This window comes from Alternaria ethzedia, assembly GCF_023757985.1.
Source record: "Alternaria ethzedia strain BMP 0044 chromosome Unknown scaffold_26, whole genome shotgun sequence".
Lineage (NCBI taxonomy): Eukaryota > Fungi > Ascomycota > Dothideomycetes > Pleosporales > Pleosporaceae > Alternaria > Alternaria ethzedia.
The window spans coordinates 199,527-222,893 of NW_026056219.1; the positions used below are offsets into that span (position 1 = coordinate 199,527).

The 23,367-nt window shown below is 53.1% G+C and overlaps 7 protein-coding genes across 7 annotated transcripts; 3 read left to right on the forward strand and 4 right to left on the reverse strand.

Annotated features, from left to right (window-relative positions):
• Nucleotides 1–2,561: 2,561 nt before the first annotated feature.
• J4E87_008397 (uncharacterized protein) lies at nucleotides 2,562–3,407 on the reverse strand (the record flags this gene model as incomplete). The annotated part of the gene is made up of 1 exon (XM_049379986.1): nucleotides 2,562–3,407. One exon carries the CDS (start codon nucleotides 3,405–3,407, stop codon nucleotides 2,562–2,564), a length of 846 nt encoding a protein of 281 aa, XP_049230255.1.
• Nucleotides 3,408–5,994: 2,587 nt separating this feature from the next.
• J4E87_008398 (uncharacterized protein) lies at nucleotides 5,995–7,787 on the reverse strand (the record flags this gene model as incomplete). Its single annotated transcript, XM_049379987.1, has 2 exons — nucleotides 5,995–7,697; nucleotides 7,766–7,787. The coding sequence occupies 2 exons, from the start codon at nucleotides 7,785–7,787 to the stop codon at nucleotides 5,995–5,997; spliced, it is 1,725 nt and encodes a 574-aa protein (XP_049230256.1).
• Nucleotides 7,788–9,436: 1,649 nt separating this feature from the next.
• Nucleotides 9,437–11,866, forward strand: J4E87_008399 (uncharacterized protein; the record flags this gene model as incomplete). Its single annotated transcript, XM_049379988.1, has 1 exon — nucleotides 9,437–11,866. The coding sequence occupies one exon, from the start codon at nucleotides 9,437–9,439 to the stop codon at nucleotides 11,864–11,866; it is 2,430 nt and encodes an 809-aa protein (XP_049230257.1).
• A 656-nt stretch (nucleotides 11,867–12,522) lies between these two features.
• J4E87_008400 (uncharacterized protein) lies at nucleotides 12,523–13,755 on the forward strand (the record flags this gene model as incomplete). The annotated part of the gene is made up of 1 exon (XM_049379989.1): nucleotides 12,523–13,755. One exon carries the CDS (start codon nucleotides 12,523–12,525, stop codon nucleotides 13,753–13,755), a length of 1,233 nt encoding a protein of 410 aa, XP_049230258.1.
• Nucleotides 13,756–14,036: 281 nt separating this feature from the next.
• J4E87_008401 (uncharacterized protein) lies at nucleotides 14,037–15,888 on the reverse strand (the record flags this gene model as incomplete). The annotated part of the gene is made up of 2 exons (XM_049379990.1): nucleotides 14,037–15,160; nucleotides 15,210–15,888. The coding sequence occupies 2 exons, from the start codon at nucleotides 15,886–15,888 to the stop codon at nucleotides 14,037–14,039; spliced, it is 1,803 nt and encodes a 600-aa protein (XP_049230259.1).
• Nucleotides 15,889–16,272: 384 nt separating this feature from the next.
• Nucleotides 16,273–16,967, reverse strand: J4E87_008402 (uncharacterized protein; the record flags this gene model as incomplete). Its single annotated transcript, XM_049379991.1, has 2 exons — nucleotides 16,273–16,807; nucleotides 16,858–16,967. The coding sequence occupies 2 exons, from the start codon at nucleotides 16,965–16,967 to the stop codon at nucleotides 16,273–16,275; spliced, it is 645 nt and encodes a 214-aa protein (XP_049230260.1).
• Nucleotides 16,968–19,237: 2,270 nt separating this feature from the next.
• Nucleotides 19,238–21,079, forward strand: J4E87_008403 (uncharacterized protein; the record flags this gene model as incomplete). Its single annotated transcript, XM_049379992.1, has 6 exons — nucleotides 19,238–19,387; nucleotides 19,440–19,510; nucleotides 19,560–19,673; nucleotides 19,729–19,811; nucleotides 19,867–20,597; nucleotides 20,648–21,079. The coding sequence occupies 6 exons, from the start codon at nucleotides 19,238–19,240 to the stop codon at nucleotides 21,077–21,079; spliced, it is 1,581 nt and encodes a 526-aa protein (XP_049230261.1).
• Nucleotides 21,080–23,367: the final 2,288 nt, after the last annotated feature.

Consider the following 23,367-nt stretch of genomic DNA (forward strand, 5'->3'; position numbering starts at 1 on the left):
GCCCACGGAGAGCAGGTCTTAGATATGGAGGCGATAGCAACACGAGTGTGAGTTCGGAGGCCAGAGGTGGAGAGCTACCATCAAGCGCTGCTGGAAGATCCCAAACTGGTGACAAAGCCTCACCATTTCGAGCTGAGGCTAGACCCTGGCAGCTAGAGGGTGATTATGACCCAGAGAGACTCATTTCCAGTAGACCCGCCGCTATTATAGCGATCAAAGAGAGGGAAGAATCGAAATTGGCTATCCGACTGTCACCTGAACTTGCAACGTCACTAGAACGCGCGCTTCAATTCGCCGAGATATGTCGTAAGACCTACTTGGCAGGGCAGGAACGACATGAGCGAGCCAAGACATTAGAAGTCGATCACACCGAGGCTGTGGCTAGAATCGAAAGGCGCCTTGCCAATTTGAGAAGGGAAGGACAAGTTGAAGATGAGGACCAGGCTGAGTACAGAGATTTGGAATCACATCGTCGACGCGCACTCGAGGCTCGGAATATCGCCGAAGAAACGATGAGGCTAATAGAGGGTCAGTGGAGCAGTAATGATTTTGGATTAAAAGCTCGCTGGCAGGACGTAGAGAAGTTGTTGAAGCAAGTGTGGGCAGATGCACATATGCCTCTACGAAAGATAGCCCGAGCACTACCGAGGCAAAGAACCCAAAGCTCATCTCGTCAGAACCAGGATAATCGGGAGGAGATGGCAGGCCGGATAAGCCAACGTGAGGGTGGGGAAGAGAGGCCAGAACGGAACAATAATCGGCGTAGTGCTCATCGAGCAGAGACAAAGACACCCTTTGACAAGAGGAAACTTGTTGATCCGTATAGTGCAGGTCTCAGTGCTATAGCGAGACTTTCACGTCGTCATAAAGATCTTCTCCGGGCCCGGGATCGATGCGAGAACTATTGCCATAATTACGATCGAGAAGGAGCTAGGTACCTTAAGGCCGTACGAAACTCAAATGGCTCGAGGTCCTCCAACAGCATCAGGCAGGACTTCAACAAAGCATTTCTCAGAGACGTGATACTTGACAAGAAAAGCTTGCAGGCCGCTAGAACTGACTACCTAGCTGCTCATGAGGAAGCTCGCAAACTCGGAATTCCCAAGAATTGCATTGACTTCGTAGAGTCTATCGATCTGCAGAGTTGTGATACCGGTATCATCATGGAGAAAGATGCCGTGAACCGCAGGGCCACCGGAGACGACCAACACAAGCTCGACAGCCGTATAAGAGCTTGGCGCACGTTGACTACTGCGGATCCATTACCGCAGCAGGTCATTGTCGAAGACAGTCCGGATCGTTTGAGCTCGGCCAGTTCGGCAGGTCGTACGGAAAGTTCTATAGACACTGATGCATCCCGAGACCTGTCGAAAGACGCCGTGGTGAAAGGTGACGCTGGCAAACTAATGCGCGCAACACGTGAGCGCTTACAGGGGCAGCGTTTAGATGCAGGGACTGCATCCTCCGTAGTTCAAGGAATTGACACTGGTGTAACTGCCGACAAGGAGCTGAAGCCAAGCTCGGGGCCCAACCCAGAATCGAGAGCCAGAGAAGACGATGGCCCAGAAGTCAATCTTTGGAAGCCCTCGGATGGTATCAAGTTTTCGCGACCACCGGAAAAGGTACCAGATGCGAACGATAACAAAGACACAGTCAAACCCAATCCCCCTGTCAGAGTTTCGCCACGCGGAGGCAAGAAGTCGATTGCTTATTTCTTCAAAGCACGGCCGAAAACGTCCAAATCAGTTGTCGGTCCTGGGAAGGCGGCCGATACTTCGAGTGCTGGTGAAGCAATGTCGGGAGAGAAGAGGAAAAGTAGCTCCGAAGGATCGCCTTCCAGCAAGAAACGTAGAAAATCTGAGAGGCCGACCGCACCGGACTGAAGTGCCAGCATCCGCTGAGGATTTAGACTTCATGCAGGTAGGTGGGTGGAAACAAGTGGTTCATTGGTCTTCAGACCGTCACGGTAGAGCAACGATCACGGGGCGTGCCATGTGTATAGATAGTGGCATGCTGCATTGTAAGCAATAATGCTGAGAGGCTGGGGTGAACAATGCAGATAGTCTCAGGCCATCATAGGGGCTGAAAAGCTGCGATTGAGGATTCTCGGGGCCGCGAGCCGAGCTCGTCGACGATCAGAGTGCACGGTATGATGAGGCAACATCCATGTAGGTATCGCGCATTGTAGACGTGGCGTTTGGAGATGAAGTTATGACAACTGTAGATGAAAAGAGGTAAGGTAGGCGCGGATGCATGGCGGGTGAATGACACTTGACGCGATATTACGTAAGCGGGGTGGCCTTTGCTTCGGCGTCGTCTCACGACGGTGCCTTCCCGATCTTCTCCCTCCTCAACCTACATCTCGTGGAAGAAGCCAAGGTATCAACATGTTGTTAGGAATCTGCGTTGCATTACAATAATTATACAGTTGTTTGTCTCACTATGGACCAATCTGATTCGGCACCTCCAAAGCCATTACGCGTATCGTGCAGGCGGACAGCTCTTCCGCCGTCGACCAACACTACAGTCTCTATGAACGAGATGCGCACACTACCCTCGACCTACCAGTCACTGTACTCACTCTCATCACCATAGCTATAGTAACCTCCGTCACTTCGGTATCCGTCGTCGTCATCGTAGCGCGCACCAGCCCGGCTGTCACGTGCAGGCGTGTTGCGACGGCCACGACGCTCGTACCTCTCATCGTAATCATCATATTGGCGATTATCACGACCGTCGTACCTTTCATCGTAGCGATCCTCACCCCAATTATCTCGGTCCCCTCGGCCGCCTATTGGCGAACGATATCCTGGGGTATCATCCCGACCATTTTCGTGGTCGTTGCGGCCCTCGTTCGCACCATCGTAGCCTTCCTCGCCGCCGCCGTTCACAGCAACCTGATAATCTTGAACATTCTCTTCATCTCGGTACTTGCGATAATCGTAATGCGCGATATTCTGCTGCCCGGTACCGGTGTTCAAGTGGATGTTGTTGTAGTCACCGCTGATGGCGATGTGGCGAACGATACCACCACACCGCATGGATGCGCGTGAGCGGGATGGAACGATCACGTGGTCTTCATTGAGCGGCACGGAAGGTTCTTCAGGGTACGCAGGAGGTGGCGAAGCTTGTTCGGGCTCTTCACGTCTAGTACCCAGATCGATAGCGCTGGGTAGCACGGTCGAACGCTTTGGTAGATGGACGCCGTTCGCCGCATCACGCATGCGCTGACCTTCTTCCGTATACGACTGTAGTCCAGACTCTAGCCAGTCGTTGATTTCATCATGGGCCTCGTTTTGAGTTGGACGAGACACTCGCATGGCAGCTGGGCCTCTTGGTGCACCTTTTGGTATGTATGACGGCACTACGTACTCCTCATCGCACGGTTCGATGGGGAAAAGGGGCATGTTGAGACTTAGCAGTGAGTTGTACTGCTTCGTGGCAGAGAGTGTAGAGTTGTCAAGGCTGCTTTGTGTTCAAGAAGAAGAGATGGAGGTCAACGGGGTTATGTGATGAGAGCAACTGACACATTCACAGATGTCAGATGATCTAGTTTCACTTCTCTCAGTTGCTAGCGAGACCATGCAGAGGTCCGATGGCGTTCACTCCCATATTAAACATCTAGAAGGGACCATCTTTCTGAAGTCAGAAAGACAAAGGCGTACGCCAAGAGCGTCCATTCCTCAGAGACCAAGCTCGCGTCTAGGTTGTTACATTTTTTTGATGCGCACTTATCGTCAAGTGCTTTGTACCGCATCGACAACGACAAAGGATTCATGCAGTCTGGACAATGAGCATTGTGCAAGCAAAGTGAACAGCTCCCAGCATGAACCGTTTCATCAAGATGCCCACACGCGTGCACTCTCGCAGTCACTTATGGCATCTTGCATGCTTCCACCTCGCTCCACCCTAGCATCATAACCAAGATGCCCCAATGGACATGTGAAGTGTGCCGTTGGCCGAACGAAGAAAATGCTGAGTCATGTACACAATGCGAAAGATCGACTCGTGACGGTAACCCGGGTATGACAGAGGGTGAGTCTAGCTCGGAAGAAGAACAGCCTGAGACGCCAGAGAAGGATGAGGTGCCGCAAGAATATGAGCTACCGGATGAAGAAGGTGAAGAGGTGGGGGAGGATGAGGAAGAAGATGGGAATGGGGACGGAGGCTCATGAAGAAGGATATGTCGAATCGACTTGAAGAACAAGCGTATAGTACCCGTTGCGAACACGGTCGGAGGTATCATCTATGCTCCGCTGATCCACATCACTTCCAACCTCCTACAACAACGCCCAAGCCAAGACCGCAGCAACCATCCCACTTCCCACAACAGGACTGAGCCTACCCGCCGCACCAGTCGGCGCAGGCGACGCCGCCGCATCACCACCTTCTTCCGTCGCAGAACCCACATTCGCAATCGCCACACCACTTACATCCGTCCCATTCTGGCACTGATCATCCGACAGCAACTCCGCCGTAGCGTTGAACATGATATCCGCGCACTGTATCATTGTTAGCTTCAACGCTCCTCTCACAACCACCCCCTCCCCACACTCTCTTCTCCCCCTACCCCACCCCACCAGAAAGAAGATCCTCACTCACATTATACAAAGCACTCCCACTATGCCCCAACTGAATAACCTGCACGGTAGCCATCAACCCATTAATCCGCTCATCATCCAACCCACTATACCCCGCCGCTTTAAACCCTTCTTCCAGATTCGCTTTCCCGGTTTCCTTCATGCAGAACACGCCGGCGCCGGTTTGGTTGAACATTTCTAGCAAAGTGATGTTGAAGTTTGTGGCGTTGCTGCCGAGGGCTAGGTTTATGGAGGTGAGGGCTGAGGTGTGGGAGCCGTTGATTATGGTGGAGCCGCCGGTGGGGGGCCAGAGAGTTCCTGTTGGGGGTGGGTTAGTTGGTTGGAGGGGGTATGAGGGGTGAAGGAGGGGGAGGAAATGGGAAGTGTTTGGTGGGAGAAGGGAGGAAAGGGAGGAATGAGATGCCGTACGGTTCGCCATGTCAGTTGTTTCGTTCACATTGGCGCATGGGTAGATCCATTGACTAGCTGGTTCTTCAAAGGAGCTACCGCGCCATGTGGGTGCGAGGAGACGGAAGTGGGCGTTTGCGCCTGCGGCGAGGGCTGCGACTGTGAGGAGGGTGGTGGACAACATGATCGCGGTGACAGGTAGAAGGTGATGCTGCAAGTAGGTTCAGTCAGAGGGGTATGAACGAGAAGGTGTAGAAGCGATCAGTTCACTCAACGTACAGCGTCTGACATGCAGCTGCCAAACCCTTTATACCCACCCATCCAACACACCTTCCTCTTCGCATGCAATTCTACCTACATGCCTGTCGTGCTAGCGGAAATCAGATGCCTCTGTTCCGCTGCCAAGCAAGCACGAAGAAGCCTTTCCTCGCCTAACCGCGACCACGGCATTGGGAAAGATGTAAGACCCAATCAAACGTGATAACCTTGGTCGAGGAGTCTGGAACCGGTGTGCACCTATCCACTCATGGTTGTAGCGAACATGTTGTGGCGCGAGCTATAGCTGCGACCCTGCATACGGACCCCAGGATAATGTGCTCAAGTGAGCAAGTTTATGTCTTGGCGGGGTTGGACGGCTTCGCGACCAACCTCGAGCTGAACGGAAGCGGAGATGAGATGATGACACGGCTCTCATGGCTGAGCTTTGGGGTGAATACACTGAATGCGAGATCGAAGAGGCGGGAACCTGGTGTCGGACATTTCGTGAGGTGGTTCTGAAGCTGAATGTAGAAGCGCGGGAACGCTAGCACCAATCAGGCATGGCTTGAGATGATGCATGGCATCTAGGTACGTACCGCAGATCAACACGAACACGCACAGAGAACAAGAAGCTTGAATATGAACATGACTGTATTGCAAGGTCTGGTATCATAAAGACTCACTAACGAAAAACTCCATACCCAATGCCATACCCAATGCCCTGACCCAAGCGCCAAAGAACCATTCATCAAAACATGCTACTTTTCTTCTTCTTGATCTTCTCCGCATTGCTCTCACTCTGTGTTCTCAAGCCCCAGAAGCTCTTCTTAGCCTTGGCTACCGGCTTCGGCAGTCCATTGCTGAAGAAGCTGCTCTGACTAGCGGCAGGCCGATGTTGTACAGGTGCTTGCAGGTACACGCCTTGCGGTTGCTGCATGCGCGGGGGTTGTGCGGGAACGGGTGCAGGGCGGGGTGTGGGGTTAGGTCGCTGGTTCTGCCATCCGCCCTGTACGAGGGGTGAGGAGTGTCGCTGAGGTTGTGGGGATGGACGCTGGAGGAGGTTGGACTGGTCGCCAAACTGCTTCTTCAAGCGTTCTGTCTCCTTGTCGATCTCGGCCTGTTTCCGGCGTCGCTCCTTCTCTTCTCGTTCCTTCTGCTTTCGCTCCTGCTCGAGGAACTGCAGTGTCTTGCGTTCTTGTTCCTCCTCCTGCCTGCGCCGAGCTTTTCGGTTTGCTTCTTCTTGTCGCTTCTGCTCGCGTGCCTCGGCCTCCACTTGTGCCTTCAGTCGCGCGGTCTCGGCGTCAAGCTCCCACTGCGCCCGTGGATCTAACCTTGGCCCCGGCTGCCGTTGTTGTGTTGGGCGCTGCGGTTGAGGCGGGCGCTGCTGTTGAAAAGGTCGCTCAGGTTGGACGGGTTGTGGAGGCTGGCTGGGCCGGGCCTGGTTGGTAGCTAGCGGTGGAAGTGAAGAGCGCTTGGCGGCATTGTTGTTGCTGGTATATGAAGGTGGAGGTACCTGTGCGTTCGCACCAGCACCGCCGGCGGGCTGAAGGGCAACCTTCTCGGGTGGGTATTGCGACGATGAAGGGGTGTAGGCTGGCGGTGGAGGAGGCTGCGGTGTCATGACTGGTGCTGTGATGTTCGGGCCTTCGAGCGGCGATGAGCCCTTCCTCGCGCGCACACCCGCGCTGTTCTTTCGAATGTTGGCGTTGATGTGGAACTGGTCATTCAGATCGCTGAAGAACAGATCGCGTATTACAGCGGCCCCGATGAGCAAAGCTACCTCCAGCCCCTTGTAGTCCTCAATCTCGACGCGGTAGAGGTTGGACTCCATGATCGTAAGCTCCTTCAGGCCAGAGAACAGAGCAACGGCAATATCCGGCTCCTTGCTCTTCTTGACCTTCTTGCCGGTGGGATCGGTCGATTTGCCCGTCATGTAGCATGTCATGTCCTTGCCCAGCCTGCCCTCCTTCCGCCAGGCAAAGTTGACTTTGGGCGTGTTCGCATCGCTGCCGGGGTCCGCAAGGCTACGATCGAGAGTCGAGTTGCTCGGAGTCCTGAAGGTGACCTGGGGTATGCTGAACTCCCAGCTGACGGTGCTGCTCCACTTCGCTGTTGAGTGCTTAACGACAACGCGCGAGTCGGGGTTGTAGAGTTGGATAGCGAATTCGGTGGGGTAGATGGGCTGGGGCGGGGGCGGCACTCCGCCATTCCTGCGAATCTCCTCCTGGGACAATGTTGGGTGCGACCATCCCGGCTTCGCAAGCACTTCGCCGTATAGGACCTCGGGGTTGCGTGAGTCGAACAAGGCTACGGCGTATGTGTTCTTCGCCTCGTGGGAAGCTGGGTCGACGTGGTGGAGGGCATATTGGGCCTCGGGCTCGGAGCCGTTCTGGGTGAAGTAGAAGGATTCGTGGTGCTTGAGCTTGTCGGTCGAGGCCTTGAGAAAGAAGGCTAAAGCGTGGTTAGTACCACTACCACTATTGATATGGCGATTGGCCCGGGAAGCTGGGAACACGTACTGGGGAGGTTCTCGTCTAACATTGCGTCATGTTATACCCGTCTGGATACTGCGTGTGGTTTGCGATGTGACCAGGTGCCTGGAACGAACGATGAGCTGGCAGGTTAGTGGATGTGCGGCGGCGGCGTGGACATGTTATGGCTGGTCGACCGGATACGCGTCTCCCATGAGGCTGTACGCACATCCCTGCAATTGCGCCGGGAGCCGCTGCCCAATGACGCTGATCTGCCCCGCTTATCCGCTATTCTTGGTCAAGTCAGCCTCGCGCGAACCGTTCTTCGCGCATCCACGTGCTGCTCTCATTTTCACTCGTTCTATCGTATATCGTACCCTCCATCATCCCGCCTGCCATTGGACGTTCATACGAGTCGACCCTCTGTATCTTTGACGCCAAGTAGGCTTGTGGCATGTTGACGATGCTTGCGCAATGCATCCCAGCAGCGTTTCACCACGGCCCGCAGCACAGCCGACCGAGTGATGACCGCAGCTCATCGACATTTCCAAGCTCAGCGCTATAGCTAACGTCGCTCGCTAGTCGCCTCGCGATCGAGGCTTGTCAACGGTTCGCGAACTTGGCATCTTCGATTGTCCTGGAATTACGACACGCCTACGCGTCTTTTGGCCAAGCAGCATACGTGCATCTCGCAAGTCATGCTGGATTGAGATCGATATCCACCCCGCAGAGACGGGGAAGCGACTCTCGGCCCAATGGAAGCTTCAACCTTTCAACGCATGCACAAATTGTCAAAACTCAGGCTCCGCTTACCAGCGCAGAAGTTCTTTCCTCCGACCATTGACAGCTTGACCGTAACGGCTATCTATCTTACCATCACTAATCAGGGGGATTTTACGTGAGTGCCAGAGCAGGAACTCGTACTCACCCTGCCACAATGTGTCTCTCAAACACGAGGGCGGGAACAAAAACGAAGGAGCGAAACCAAAGCAATGGAGCACAAGCGCTTCATAACTCCAGGACCTTCTAACCTCCTCTAAGCCTCATCGGTTTCGTTTGCCTCTCGCCACCGCGTCCGTTCAACACAGAGTACACATACCAGATCGTTCCCTCGCTGGTATGACCCACGCCATGCGTAGTTCATTCGCAAGACTTGAACATCGGAGAGGTCTCGGAAGAGGCACATACTGGCGACTTCAGCCCTACAAAGTTGACAAGGTGGGTTTGTAATCAGGACTTTGATATCGAAAGAGCGATCTATTGAGCGCTATAGCTCAGCTATTTCACCACCAATGCACCGTACTGGAGCGAGTACTTGAGCATGATTCTGTACCCATAATCGCGAATATGCTACGATAAGAGCCAGGACACTGCGCGGAAAAGTACACGTCTTGATCACTTCTCGCGGATCTGGATGCCAATTTGGACGAGGAATTATTCACATAATGTCATCGAAACAATGTAACAATGGATGGGGTAAGGGTTCATACACATTCTTATTCGGGAAACATGTATTCACTTTATTGAGACGTCGGATTCACGAGGTGTTTGACGCACGCAATTTTCGACTTGGTTCCGCGCTAGCTGCTATTGTCCAGCTGGACCCTGATCCTACGTTTGCACCTTCCACCGACTTGCATTACCACATATTGCGACATCACTTGTCAACGTCCGCAGACCAACTATCCTCACGTGTCCGCGGTATCCACATCACCAGTCATGACTGAACGAGCACCCGCCGCCGACGCACGCCTGCAGCAGGTTCTGGAACATGTCAACACCACTTCTGATATCGGCGCCGTCGCAGCCGAGACAACTCCCTACAGTTCGTTTGCCAGCGCAGCAACTCTACCGGGAATCAGGTTTTCTAGTGCTGCTACACCAACGATTGAACACGGCAAGTCTGGGTTGTCGGAACATGATGCGGTCCCATCGACAGCCGAGGTGACTACTCAAGGACACGTCCTGTACCGCAGTGCTGGTATACAAACACTTCCACCAAGCAATGCCGATGGTTTCCGCAAGATTTACGATCGCGAGCCTACACACCAGGAGCTCGTCAGCAAAATTGGATCTGCCGCACTTGGTCGCTACAAGCCGGGACCATCAGCGCACGACGTCGTTCAGAGCGCGCCATTCCCCGCTCCAGACGTTTCCAATAGGCGTGCAAACTATGTCACCTCATCGTTCCAGACCAAGGACGTAGCGCAATGCAAGAAGGATCTTCTAAAAGCAAAGGTCAAGGCATCGCTGTTAGTTAACAAACAGCGCGACGCAGCTCTGTCGGTAGGATACAAGGTCTGGTCGGAAACAAGAGACGACTACATCGTACACTCAGAGCAGCTCGACACCAGTGTTCAGTTTGATCACCAAGGCAACGCGGCCAACGCGAATGTTGACGGCCTTTCCCTACCCAACATCTACGGCGAAGAGATCGAGCCGCGCTCCACTATCACCCATCCCACGCAACTCTCGAATAGCGGGACTCCAGAGACAGAGGCTGGGGTTGACGTGAAAGCAAGGGAGTACACTTTCAGCGCAGCTTCAAGTCTAACGCCGCCACCAACGCCGCCCTCACTCAAACAACACGACGCCAATGCCAATGGGAGCACACCCCAGCGCATTCGTACTGTGGAAACCTGCATACCGAGTGAGAAGTCCGATCCACTGTCCATTGAAGATTACGGCTACGTTCAACTCGTCCCAAAAGAAGCTAGAAAGCAAGATGTGGACGGGGACAGTGGTCAGGAACAAACACAACAGAAGAGAAAGAGGTCAGAAGTAGGCGAGGAGGACCCCACGGAGGGTCAAAGAAAGGGACCGGCCGTCATTGAAAGCAATGAGGGGACCGTCATGGTGTTTGGTGGCGAGAGATTTGCGGATGAGTATATTGTTTACGACGCCACAATGTCGAATAATACGAACTCAGACACGTCATCTCGATCGCCTTCTAACATAAGCAAGAAGAGAAAGTCTGTCGACCAATGCGAGCCTGAAGTAATTACCAGACCGCCAAAGCGCTTGAAGTCGTCAACCACCCACACCGCTGCTTCCCCTGCCAGAACGGATACCGAGACAGACCGTTTTGGACAAGACAAAGATGGCAGTGTCGCGCACAATGACGCGTCGACTGCCAGTATCGAATGCGCACAACGCAACGAAGCTCCTGCGGATGCGAAACGACACCGTGTTCGGTCGATTTCTGCACATCGGCCACGCGAAGGCCAACATCACTCCGAGGATGATCGTCACTCGCGCAATTCACGAAGAGATCGGGAGCCCAGACGGCGAAGTCGATCTCCCGCTTCTAAACACCATGATGATCGTTATAGGTCAAGAAGCAGCATCAGACAACCGTCTGAGAGCCCATACCAAGAAGGGCGTCGACTCCACATGACAGATTCGCAGCCGCGCCAGACAGGCCCAACACACGGTCTTGCCAAAATCGACGCGACAGAGCAGAAAGGAACGGAGAAGCAAGCACAACGCTCAAGTGACTTGGACGAGACAGTCCTTGCACGCAAGAAGGAAGACGACAGGCGAATGGAGCGAGCGAAGCAGATCACCGACGAAAAGCGAGAGAAGCATCGTCAACAGGAAGAAGCCGAGATACAGCGGGCGAAGCAGATCACCAACGAAAAGGTGGCAAAGCGTCGTCAGCAGGAAGAAGCCGAGATGCAGCGAGCGCGTGAAGCAAAAAACGAACGGAGATTGGAGATCGAAGAGAAGAAGCGAGCTCAAGAGGAAGAGTCTCGTCGCCGAGAAGAGGAGAAGGACAGGCAACGTCGCCGCCGCCGTCGCGGAGACTCACAAGAGCGGAGTAGCAGCACACATCCGACGAAGGTACGCAAGTCAGTAGAGCCAGCCAAGCCGGTCGATGAGTATGCACACGCACGCGAGCTCGAAGCACGCCGACGGGAACAAGTGTTTGCTGCGCAATCTGTTGGTGAGAATGCGACTCAGACACACGAACAACCAGTCGCTGCGAAAGAGAGTACCGGTGGACTCAAAGCAGAGCCAAAGAAGCGAGAGAAAAAGGTGGAAGATGACAAGGTGACAAAATCACGAGCGAAACCGAAGGCCAGCCGGACTGCTCGTGGAGAGATTGAGCGTTACGATCCGAGGAAGAGGTTTGGTCATACTGGGTAGAGGTCAGTATCGGTGTGAGGTAGGTATATAGGTAAGTATAGTGCGGTAGTATGTGGATGGTGTCTGAGAGAAGGGCTCAAGGATGCGTCTCTGTCATTTGGAATGATGGGGGCGTGGTGGTAGATAGACAGTCTTCTGATAGTATAAATACATGAATATCCCAAACGCTTAGTAGAAATAAGCTGAGTGTATATCATGTGGACTGCAAGGTCGTGCTTAGGACAGATACGTCCACAACGTCCTCGCTACGCCAGTTTCTCTCAACAAGTATTGTATATGTTCTAAGACATAGTAATCGTTGTGTACAATGCGTACCGCTCCCTCAGCTGTTAATTCAGTGACAAGGCGTGTGCTCGTGACGCACACCAGTCTGTTTATGAGCTCTTGCTCCCCTTTCACCCCCATTCACTTCGACTTTTGTAACACTCCGCTGCCGCTGGTCACGCAGCATCGAGGGGGCTAGGGACCCACACTAACGATACTCAGTCACCGTCGCGTTCCCATCTCGCGATAGCCCCAGCTGGACAGACTTGCCGTCCTCTACTCACAAGCACGATCGTATCTATACCAAATCTCTTGCGAACGCCCATCACACCGGCCCATCTTCGCTTCTGTCATTGATAAGCAAGATGTTTGCATCACCTCTTGCCGCCAACATGGCTCACAAGCGCACCCTCAACTCCCGCGTCTCCAAGACACACATCACCCGTGCGCATATCCATCTCAACCGCAAGCCACATCCGGCGATACGAACGACGAAGAAGCGCAACCAGAAGCTTCGCCGAATAGACATTCTACCCCCTCCCCTTACCAGCTCAAGCTCGATGCACAAGCCCTTCGACGCTCGCTTCACGCGACATAAGTCCACCTGGCGGTCCATAGCACATGGCTTTGTGGAGCAGCAACAAGAGAAGTTGAGGAATGAGGACGGTGATGAGATGGAGTGCGAATACGATACTATGGACCAACTGGCCGCGTTCGAGACGAGCGGTGGTGTCTTCGGTAGTCCACCTACCTCTGCCGCGTCGTCACCGTCGTCGTCTCCAAGTAGCGATACTACTGGAAGTACAGCATCGTCTTGGGGTACCGCGTGGACCTTCAGTGCTCGCACCCTCGCCAGTTCAATGGTGTCACAGCCCAGCGCGGCGGCCTTCAGTGCCGCTACGAGCAGCTCAAGCGCAGGCAACAGCAGTATGTCCTCTCCAGAGGTCGACATGATCGATGCTTCCGACGAGTATGAAAGCCATGTCACCGCCACACCTACGGTTGTCACAGCTTCCATACCCGCACCACCACCCTCGCAGCCGCCACAGCCCGTGACCACGGCCCCCACCGCCAAGGTCACCCCACCCCTCTTCTCAGGCTTAGTCTCCTTACCATATAAACCCTTGCCGAATGAGAAGGCGGCCGCCAAACCGCGCTCAAAGGCCCCCTCTCTACCCCCCAAATCCGCATCCAAACCCGACGTCGAACTAGGCATGGGCTCTTTCTCCCCTTCAAAAATCACCTCCTCACCCCTCCTCATCTCCGCTTTCTCCAACCCCCATTTCAAAACCTTCTTCGCCTCCGAAATGGTCTCTCTTCAAACCCATCTGAAATCCAACAAGGAGATTCGGGGCTCCCACCTCGTCTATCTTAATAGGTCGCTGAAGTGGGTCATCGATGCGGCGGAGGCAAAGTGGTTCAATCCCGACATTGACTTTGAGAGCGATGATGTGGCGGATTGGAGGGGGAAGTTGAATGTTTTTATGGAGGTTTTGGGGGGTGTTGTTGGGGAGGGTGGGGATGGGGTGGCGAAGGATACGAAGGAGAGGATTGAGAAGGTGTTTGGGCTTTTTGCGGATGAGGAGGGGGTTAATGGGGGGTTTGGGGAGGAGGCGGCGGCTTGAGGTCTGCGGACTACACTGGTGGGCGTGGTCTCTTGAAGATTAGCGAGAGTGAACTGAGATGGATACATGAGTATGGTTTGCGCTTGAGAAGCTGCCAACAAGTGACCGAGGAGGATACGAGGTAGCTGTGCGTTGCTAGTGACAGCTTGTAAAAGACAACGTAGGCATGATGAGTAGTGATAAGGATGGAGGGTAGAAAGCCTGAGTAGATGGTAGCTGCCAGATGGTAATCGAATCTTGCACCAGAAATGATATCTCTAGATGTCTTGACGTCTATACTCTCAATCATACTCTTCCTTCTCCCCCTCGAGCAATATCTCATGCCCATTCCCTTCTTTTACGCCCTGTGCAAGAACCCAGCCAGCTATCGCAACGGCAGCCATACACCACCAGGCCAGTCCAATCATGCCCATATCCAGCCCCCTTCCGAATACCCAGGAGAAGAGTATTGGCCCCACGGTCCTGGTAAGACTAGATACCGACTGGCCTATGCCATGAACGGTACCTAAGACCGATGGATGCGGGCTAACGTTGTTGATGAGGATAGCCGTACACGGCAAGGCGAATGTGCGAGCGAGGACTTGTATGAACAAAGCGCATGTGATGGCGATCCATATCCAAGGTCCGCTGACACCATCAGGCGGGGACGTCCAGCTGGGAACCAGACTCAAGAACGGAGCTGTCGTGTACATGACAGGAAAGAGAGCGAGGAAGATGCGGTAACAACCCACGGTACCTAGACGATGCGCAACTCGTGGGTAAACGAAGAGTTGCAAGGGTATGCCGATGACACCGATGATGGCAAGTGCGATACCGATACGTGCTGGAGGCATAGCAAGACCGCCGGTAAAGAAGAGGCCGTGGGGCGTGAAACCCGGGGGATATGGGTGACTACGGTCGAAGCGAGGCGTAGAGAGATGAATAGTCCAGAGGCCGTTGAAGGTACCTACGTGCATAGCAAGAACGCCGTGCGCACAGAGCGTTGTGACGAGGTTGCGAGTCCAAATACGACGGAAGGGTAGCTGTTGTCTGACGACAATTCTTGACTTGTCAAGACTAGCAGATGATGGTGCATGTACCGATGTTGGTGTGGGTTGTAGCTCAAAGTCATCCTGCCGCACAGCGCTGTACCCATCTTCAGTTGCGATGTTCTGGCGAAAGATCGTTCGACGTATCCATCGGCCAACGCGGAGACCTGGGTCGGGCCTGTGTTTGCAGAGTTCACCTGTCTCTTCAAGGAAGAAGAGAACGGCAAAAGATGATAGGCATAGGAACACGGCGCTCGTGAGATTGGGTAGGGCATAAGGATATCGCTTCATCCACTGTACGCCGTCTTTGCCACCGAAAGTGGAGTTGGGCCCGAATAGAGACGGGTAGCTGGCAAAGGGGTCTGCTAGCACACCACCTGTTATTGTCAGTACGTCCTTCTATGTATACAGCCCGATGATACTCACCCATTATAGGACCAACCAAGACACCGACGTTGAAGATCATAGGCAAGATCAGGAAGGCTCTACTCTGGTACTTCTTTTCCTTGATGATCTCACTGATCATAGTCCTCATCACGCCAACATTGCCGTTCAGTATGCCACCAAGACATCTAAACGCTACTGCCATAGCGAAACTGCGCGAGAACCCAAAGCCAATGATGCTAAGCATGGTGCCAAGCAGCCCAAGATATATCGTTCTCTTTCGGCCACCGTACTCTGCATCCGAGAATCGACCCCATAGCATTGCGGTCATGAACTGAGTCGCTGGGAATGCTGCGCCGATTATGCCAGCTTGGTACGAGATGGTCGACTCTGGGAGTGATGGATCGAAGGATTGGAGTTGGTAGTAGAGATATGCGCCTAGCGAGGTCTGAGTTAGAGGTTCGGAAAGACGAGCAAGCATCAGGACGAAGAGCTGGTCTTTGCGAGGTAATTCGCTCCATGACACTGGTTGGCTCTTAGGCTTGTCTTGTTCGACGTCGTCGATATCGGAAGATGTGGTGTTCGCCTGGGTGTCGACATGCAGGTCACGCGACCCTATCTTCTTTTTCTTGAGCTCATTTCCATCGTCAGATGCTATTGCCTTCACGCCAACGCTTGATGATAAGGGTGTGACACCGTATTTTCCGGAATCGAGTCTCATGAGAATGGAAGAAGTGCAGATGACTGGTCGCTATGTAGCGAAGGAGCGATTCGGCGAACGACGAAGAATGGGTACGCCATTATCGCTTTCTCGACCGTTGTTAGCGCCCGGAACCAGAAATGTGCCGTCCCAAAGATTAGTCCTGCCATCTTATTGGTGAACAGATAATGGGAAGTGTGGGTGGTCGCCTGCCTGGAGATGTCGGAGCTTAATGTTGCGTCGCCACTTGGCGGGGTAATCCCGGCAGCTTAGGTAAGCGCATTGCAAAATCCTTGTCTCGCAAGGGAAGAACGCATTCGGCACCTGCATATAAACTGGAATGGACGCTACGGTACAAGCCCATGGCATACAACACCACATGCTCAGGAAAGATACTCATACGGTCTACGCCGCTGAAATCTGCCATTCTTGTTTGATCATGATCTTTTGCGACTCTTGACTAGCAATAGATGCACGCTCCGCTCGCTGACCTCTCATGCAGTCCATCCTTGAAGGTGGGAGAGTCGATTTCCTGGAGCTCTCCTGACCCCTTAAGCGGTCTAGTCTTGAGGGTGGGAGGGTATCTTCCTCGGAGTTCCCCTCGACTGTTGTGGTGGCGTATGCATCCGACGGCGTCAGCTTCAACGACGAGAATTTCGACTTCGATCGAGTACTTTTCGTCAGGGACTTGAGTTCATAGCTGCCTCCTGACATCCCACTACCTCCGCCCGTTGTTCCCTCACGTAAGTATCCTAGGGATACCCCTTGTGTCATGAATCCTTGGGTAAAGCCTTTGAGGAGTGGAGTTGTTGCGGATATGAGGTTGAATGAAAGAAGAACGCTTTGCCAGGCGACGGTCAGGACGATGCGAATGGCCGGCTCACGGCTCTCTACGAATTCGGCATACGCGAGGAAGTGCATAAGAGCGAAGACAACGTTTCTACAAAGGTGTTAGTCTCGGTGCCAGCTCGATCCGGTGTTCATACGTACGGTATCCTCGTAAAGAAGGCCATCACAACGATGAATTTACTTTTGATCGACATTAGAGACGAGTGGAAGCCTATTATCGGCAAGGCCATGATGATTACCTCGGTGATCATGTCACCGATAGTAATTGCTTTTAGCCAGGGAATCTAACAGGTCAGTGTTTGTGCAGAAACATGTGTGGATCTCGCAGGGGGACATTGACGGGAATGCTACCAAAGATGAGGCACCACTCATGCGAGCTAGTACAGCCTTTCGAGGAAGACGGAGGTTAGACTTACTGAATCGACGCAATACTCGTCACCAGGTCTCGGTATGACGGTATCGACTGAACAATAGGTCGTGGTTGCAATGGCTCCAATCAGGCCCAACACCACTACGATCACCCCGGTACCAATCGCTAGTATGGAGACCTTGACGTTCCGGGCGAACACAGACCGGATGAGCATTAGGATGGAGACTTTCGAAAAACCGAGTGCGATGAACAGCAAGATCCGACTGGTAAAATAAAGCTGACAACATCCAAAGTGTTAGCGCACATCAGCATATTGGATGGATTGGAGGTAGAAAAGAAACCTTCGGCTAACCTCTTGTGTTTTAGATATCTCTGCATCTTCTAAGATGCTATACGACTTCCCGAGACCATTCTTCAGCGCTGAAAACAAGAAGGCCCACATGCTGAACGCCAAAAGCTGTGTTGACGTCAGCTTCGGGTCATACTGATAAAGGCAGTAAAGGTGGGGGGCAACGCGACGCGTACATGTGCTACTACGACGACAAAGTCGTCCCAGGTATGCGCTCTCCATTTCGTGAACCCGAGACGAACTGCGAGTACCAGGACCGCATAAATCATGGAAAGAAGCGTGACGACCCAAAGCGTCGCGCCCTGATCGGTGGTTGTGATGCGGGCAAAGCGGTTGTCCGACGCCCTGGCCAGGGGCGAGGAACTGGATGAGTACGCCATCTGTCGCGTGAGGCCAAACAGACTGGCAAAAAGACGTTATAAACGACTGCTATGTTGCGCACGACATGCAGTAATAAGGTTCTGGACACCGTTGGTTGTTGGAAACATGTCGGGCCTCAAAGAACAGATCTTACCGTGTCACTCATGTCCCTCCATCACACTCGAGAACGTGAGGCGCAAGAGTGATCCCGAATACTGGGTCGCTACCTTGGCTCCTGATAGCCGCTCGCCTCCGGGACTTTGCCTGCATTGGTCGCCAAGGGCTGGGATGCCGAGATGATGATACCCAGCATCCAATCCCGATCGATTTTTCCTCGTGCGCAACCGGCCGAGCACTGACCGAACCGTGCCGTGCCTGTATATAGAGAGCAACAAGTATGCAGTACGGCCCTACTGTACATACATAAAACGAAGAGGTCGGAATTCCCGCAGCCCGCTCCCACCGGGTATTTGGGGCTGTACGGGAGACGGCGAGTCTGTCATAAGACTCTCGGTGCTTCTCGCGTCAGAGATTTACAGCGCGCAGTAGACAAGATCACGTTGATATGTATTTGGCTCGCTTCACTCGTGGAAGTATTTGTGAGTCGCATCGGCGTGGTCTGATTGTTAGCTCGCAATGCTGTCCTCGAGTCCTGACACGCGCGGCCAGCGGCCCGGACTGACTCAAGCTTTTCCCTGCGCTAAAGGCCTGAAGTCTCCAGAAGTCCACCAGCCGTCCCGTCGGCGCCACTCACCCCACACCATCATTCAGAACAATCTCTCATTTCACATGTACCACTCCACTGTCCCCATCTTCGATCTTCGCATCGTATCTCTGGCTGCATTCCACGCATGGCAGACTCACGAAGATGTTGCAGATCAACATGTCACTGTGTCATCATGCTTGCAGTCGCCAAAGACAATGTTCCCATCCGGTTAAAGCTCCGACGCAGGAGAAATGCAGTCGAGCAGCCATCCCACGCGTGGGCTTCCCGACCCGTCAGGATCCTAGACTAACGGCAGTTCTGCGGCGCAAGCCGGTCCTTCTGTGACTGCCATTTCTCTGCGCATAAGCGAAGGGCATCTAGATCCTACAATACGTGCTGCGGAGCATACTGAACCTGTCCAGTGCGTCCAGAGACTCCCACTGCCACATGAAAAGCTGCGAACACGCGAACAAGCTCATGGCATGCGCCAGCCCCCCGGTCTCCAATCTGATCCTCCAGATCCTTTGATTCCCAACATTACGTACCAGAATACCCTGCAGTGTCTCCAAGCGAACGAGACAGCTGAGCACGTTTGCTCCACCCAGCGCCACCCTCTCGAATGGGATAGTACGTCCCGCAGCAGACATCGGAACCACCCTGTCGAATTTCTTTTCTTCTGATTACTGGTTACCGACTACACTCCTCCATCTACTTGTGGCATGCACGTATCGCGACGATGAACGACAGCATGATGAAGGGTCCTTCGGAGGCGATCGACTCTCCCAACAGCATCGAGTTGGCGAACCAGACTGCCGTGGGTGAAAAGTATGGCACACATAGTGATGAGAGCGATATGGATCGCATGGGCAAGCTGCAGGAGTTGAGGGTATGTCGCAAACGCCCGCCGGAGAGGTTCCGATATACTGACAAGAGATCAGCGGCAATTCAAGTTTTTGACTATCTTCGGTTTCGCTGTACTCCTTGGCAGCACATGGGAATACGCATTGATGTATGGTACTGTCCCTCGAAGATGAAGAAGACTGCTGACGTTGCTGTAGTGGTATCGGAATCTCACTCTACAATGGAGGAGCTGCCGGTGGTATCTGGTTACTTGTCGTCGTCTGCTTCGGCATGTTCTTCGTCACGCTTTCATTGGCAGAGATGGTGTCCATGTAAGTGATGGTGAAATTAATAAGACATCAATGCGTCTCGCTAACACAGATATAGGGCCCCGACAGCTGGTGGGCAATATCATTGGATATCAGAACTGGCTCCAAGGAAATACCAAAAGATACTCAGCTACATCACCGGTATGCCACCTCTGGTTGAACTCAGCATATATGCAGTACTGACCGATCATTCCAGGATGGCTGTGTGTCATCGCATGGCAAACAGGTATGGCTGGTACGGCCTTCGCGGTTGCCGATCAGTTCACAGCCTTGATCGTGCTGAACAAGCCATCATATGTCATTCAAGGCTGGCATAGCACCCTTCTGTCCATCGCCATCACCACGTTCTCGATCCTCTGCAACACTGTTCTCGTCAGGAAGCTTCCCCTGCTGGAAGGCTTCGGACTAGTCCTCCATGTGTTCGGATTCTTCGCCTTCATCGTCGTACTCTGGGTCATGGGCGAGCGCTCAGATGTCACAACCACATGGACCCATTTCGAAGACCCCAGTGGCTGGGGTAACACCGGTCTCGCGACTCTCGTCGGTATTCTTGGTCCCATTCTTACCCTTGGAGACCCTGACTTGGCCGTCCATCTCGCTGAGGAGGTCAAGGATGCTGCGTGGGTCAGTCCTCGAGCCATGGTTTCCACAGCTGTTGTGAACTACTCATTGGCTTTCATCATGACTGTCACTGTCTTCTCCACTCTTGGCAACGACCTCGACACGCTTCTCGCCACTCCGCTTGGCCAGCCATGGATCCAGATCTTGTTGAACGCGACAGGATCAATCGTGGCCACCAACATCCTGGTGGTACTCATCTGCTCATTGCTCATGTTCAGCTCGGTCAACCAGGTGACAGCTTCGTCCCGTCAACTCTGGTCCTTCGCCCGTGATCAAGGTCTCCCATTCTCCAACTGGTTCGCTTACGTACGTTCATCCTTCCCGCTTCCTGATCCTTTCGCTAATCTCGATCCTAGGTACCACCAGGCTGGGACATTCCCGTCAACTCCGTCATCGCAACCCTCGTAGGAACCGCACTTTTGAGTTTGATCAACATCGGCTCCGCCATCGCCTTCAACATCGTCATCGCACTAGGAGGTCTCGGTATCTTCACCGCCAACATCATCGTCATCGGCTGCATGATCAGGAAACGTGTTCTCGGAGAACCACTCCTTCCGTCGAAATTCGACCTCGGCAAGGCGGGTCTTTACATCAACATCATCGCTATCACATACCTTTCCTTGGCTATCGTGTTGATCTGCTTCCCCGAGGTGCCAAACCCGTCTTTGGCAGACATGAACTGGTCCATAGTCATGTTCGCTGTACTTGTTGTCTTTGCCATGGGTTACTACTACGTAATCGGGAAGGACAAGTACGACGGACCTGTCGAGTACGTCAAGCGTCAGTGAACGCTTCCAAAATTCTGGGGATATTGAGTCTACGTAGCCCTGTAACCTTCATACCTATATCTTTGTACATATATACTTTCTGCTCATCTAGACTTCTTTCCCAATCGAAAACCACTCCAAAACAACTCCTGCATGCCAAAAGGTTTCCTTCGCTCAGTGGCGCCACGCCGCCGCACACCCAACTTCAAGACCCACCACGTAACCCCAGAATAAGCGCACGCGTGTACCAGTATAATAACCCAAATTATAAGAATGGTTAACCATACCAACCTACCCACGAGATCCAAAAGCACGTTTTCCGATCCAATCGAAAAGTGAAGTCGTATTGCAGGACCCATAAGCTCTACCTCAAGGCCTGCCAAGAAAACAAGAACGTTTGTGTATATACTACGCCGAAACACTGGGTCCATGAGCGTGAGGAAAGAAGCCTTGGTTAGCACGCAAACGTCCTCGTCTGTGAGGGCGCCCCTAGCTAGCGCTTCCACGGCACACAGTGCGCGTCTGCGCCATTTGAGGGGGGTGAGAATCTCAAGGTGGAAGTCGTGGTGGTGGTCTATGTGAGTTATCCATTTTGTATGCACCAACCAACGGAGGAACTTGACTTCGAGATCTTCGTCACCAACCGAGGGTTTCAGGGTGGGAGGGAGGTGGTGGGACCAGTATGGCCACGATTGGGGTGTGCGGTTGATCCATTCGGTGAAGCATTCGTGGCCGATGATGTGGCCGCAGTGATGAAGTTGGATTGCTTGGCAGCCTTCGGGGTCGTGTGGGGAGTAGGGTGTTTTGCAGATGAAGCATTCGGCTTCGGGGTCGGGGTTTGTGAGTGGCGTGTAGGTGTAGGTGTAGGTGTATTGGTCGTTGAAGACGTTGCTGAGGCGGTAGCGGGGCATGACGGCGGGTTGTAACGGTGTAGGTATTGATGATTTGTGTGTGCAGTCGCGTCGTGGTAGTTGCCCAGGCGGTTAGGGCAACCTAGCCGGAGTTGTCGAGGTATGTGAGAGCGTAGTGCATTTGTTCAATAATCTGGGCATGCACTGTGAATTACCGTGCTGAAAGCAGGTAGACTAGTGAATTGCATGCATGATCATGGTGAAAATTGGCGAAAGGTTTTCTGGCTTGATAGCTACTACGGTATGTCGATCTATCGTTGGGTCTGAATGCCAGTCATTATTCTATCAGTATACATATCCATGGGCCCCATTATGTCCCGAACGAACACAATCCTCGCAGTCAGATCCGCAGCATTCCCCTAGATGTCTAATACAAAGTAACCTCCGTGACCCATGCCAGAAGCGGACCCAACGAAGTGCAATCCACATCCCCTGACTCTAGTCCATATTCAGGATTCCACCCATGAACACGCCCAACCTGACCACCACGGCGAAGACCGCCAACATCTGGCCCAATCATTCTAGCAAAGCACATATTGGCTGGCTTTTCCAAGGAAGCCGGACCCTTGTGGCTGCCTGACTGACCCTGGGACACTGGATCATACTCGATGCATAAACCCTTTATGAGGTCTCGGTTCTCGCTATGATCATCTTGCACGACACGGTGATCTGTTATGAACGAGTCCGCCGACGAAGGTGCTCCGGGAACATACTTAGCCAGATCGGTAGGATTAGGTTTCCAGGTGAGACTCTCTCCGTCCATGAGGAGCCAGATGAATCGTGGCTTGGGCTCATCGGCAGGGAAGTAGAGGGCTCGAAAGTGTTTTTCGCTTGGCCGGTTTTGAAAGTCCTTGAAAGTGCTGCAGATGGTATTATGCTGCGGCGCGTCTTCTTGTCGACATTTCTCAGAGCAGTAGCCAATATTGCCGCATCCAGTACATGCGGTAGCCCATTTCTTCATGCATATGGCGCAACCGTCGACTTCATCGGTCTTAGCGTGGTCTTCGCTGTTGGATGTCATCTTACCCAGGGTTGTCTGTTGTTGGCTGGATGCGTGAAGAAGTCGATAGATATAGGAACAACCAACGTTTGCTATCAGCGTCGCATGACGAGCCGTGTGACAAACCCATGCACCTCATACTAGAAAAAAACTAAACAGGCCTAGAGCCTACATCAACGCTAGGTCACCTATCTTGTAGGTTTTTATGTTAATGTAGGCTGCAGACCTGTTTAGTTTTTTTCTTAATTGACGTGCATGGATGCATTGGCTTGCTCGTCCAGCTGGATCACAGAAACAGAGCAAGAGGGCAAAAAGAGAGGTATGAGTTCGAGAGTTCCCATTTCAGATCTGGAACAAAAAAGAGCAAAAACATACAACAGCGGGGATTCGCTAGTGGT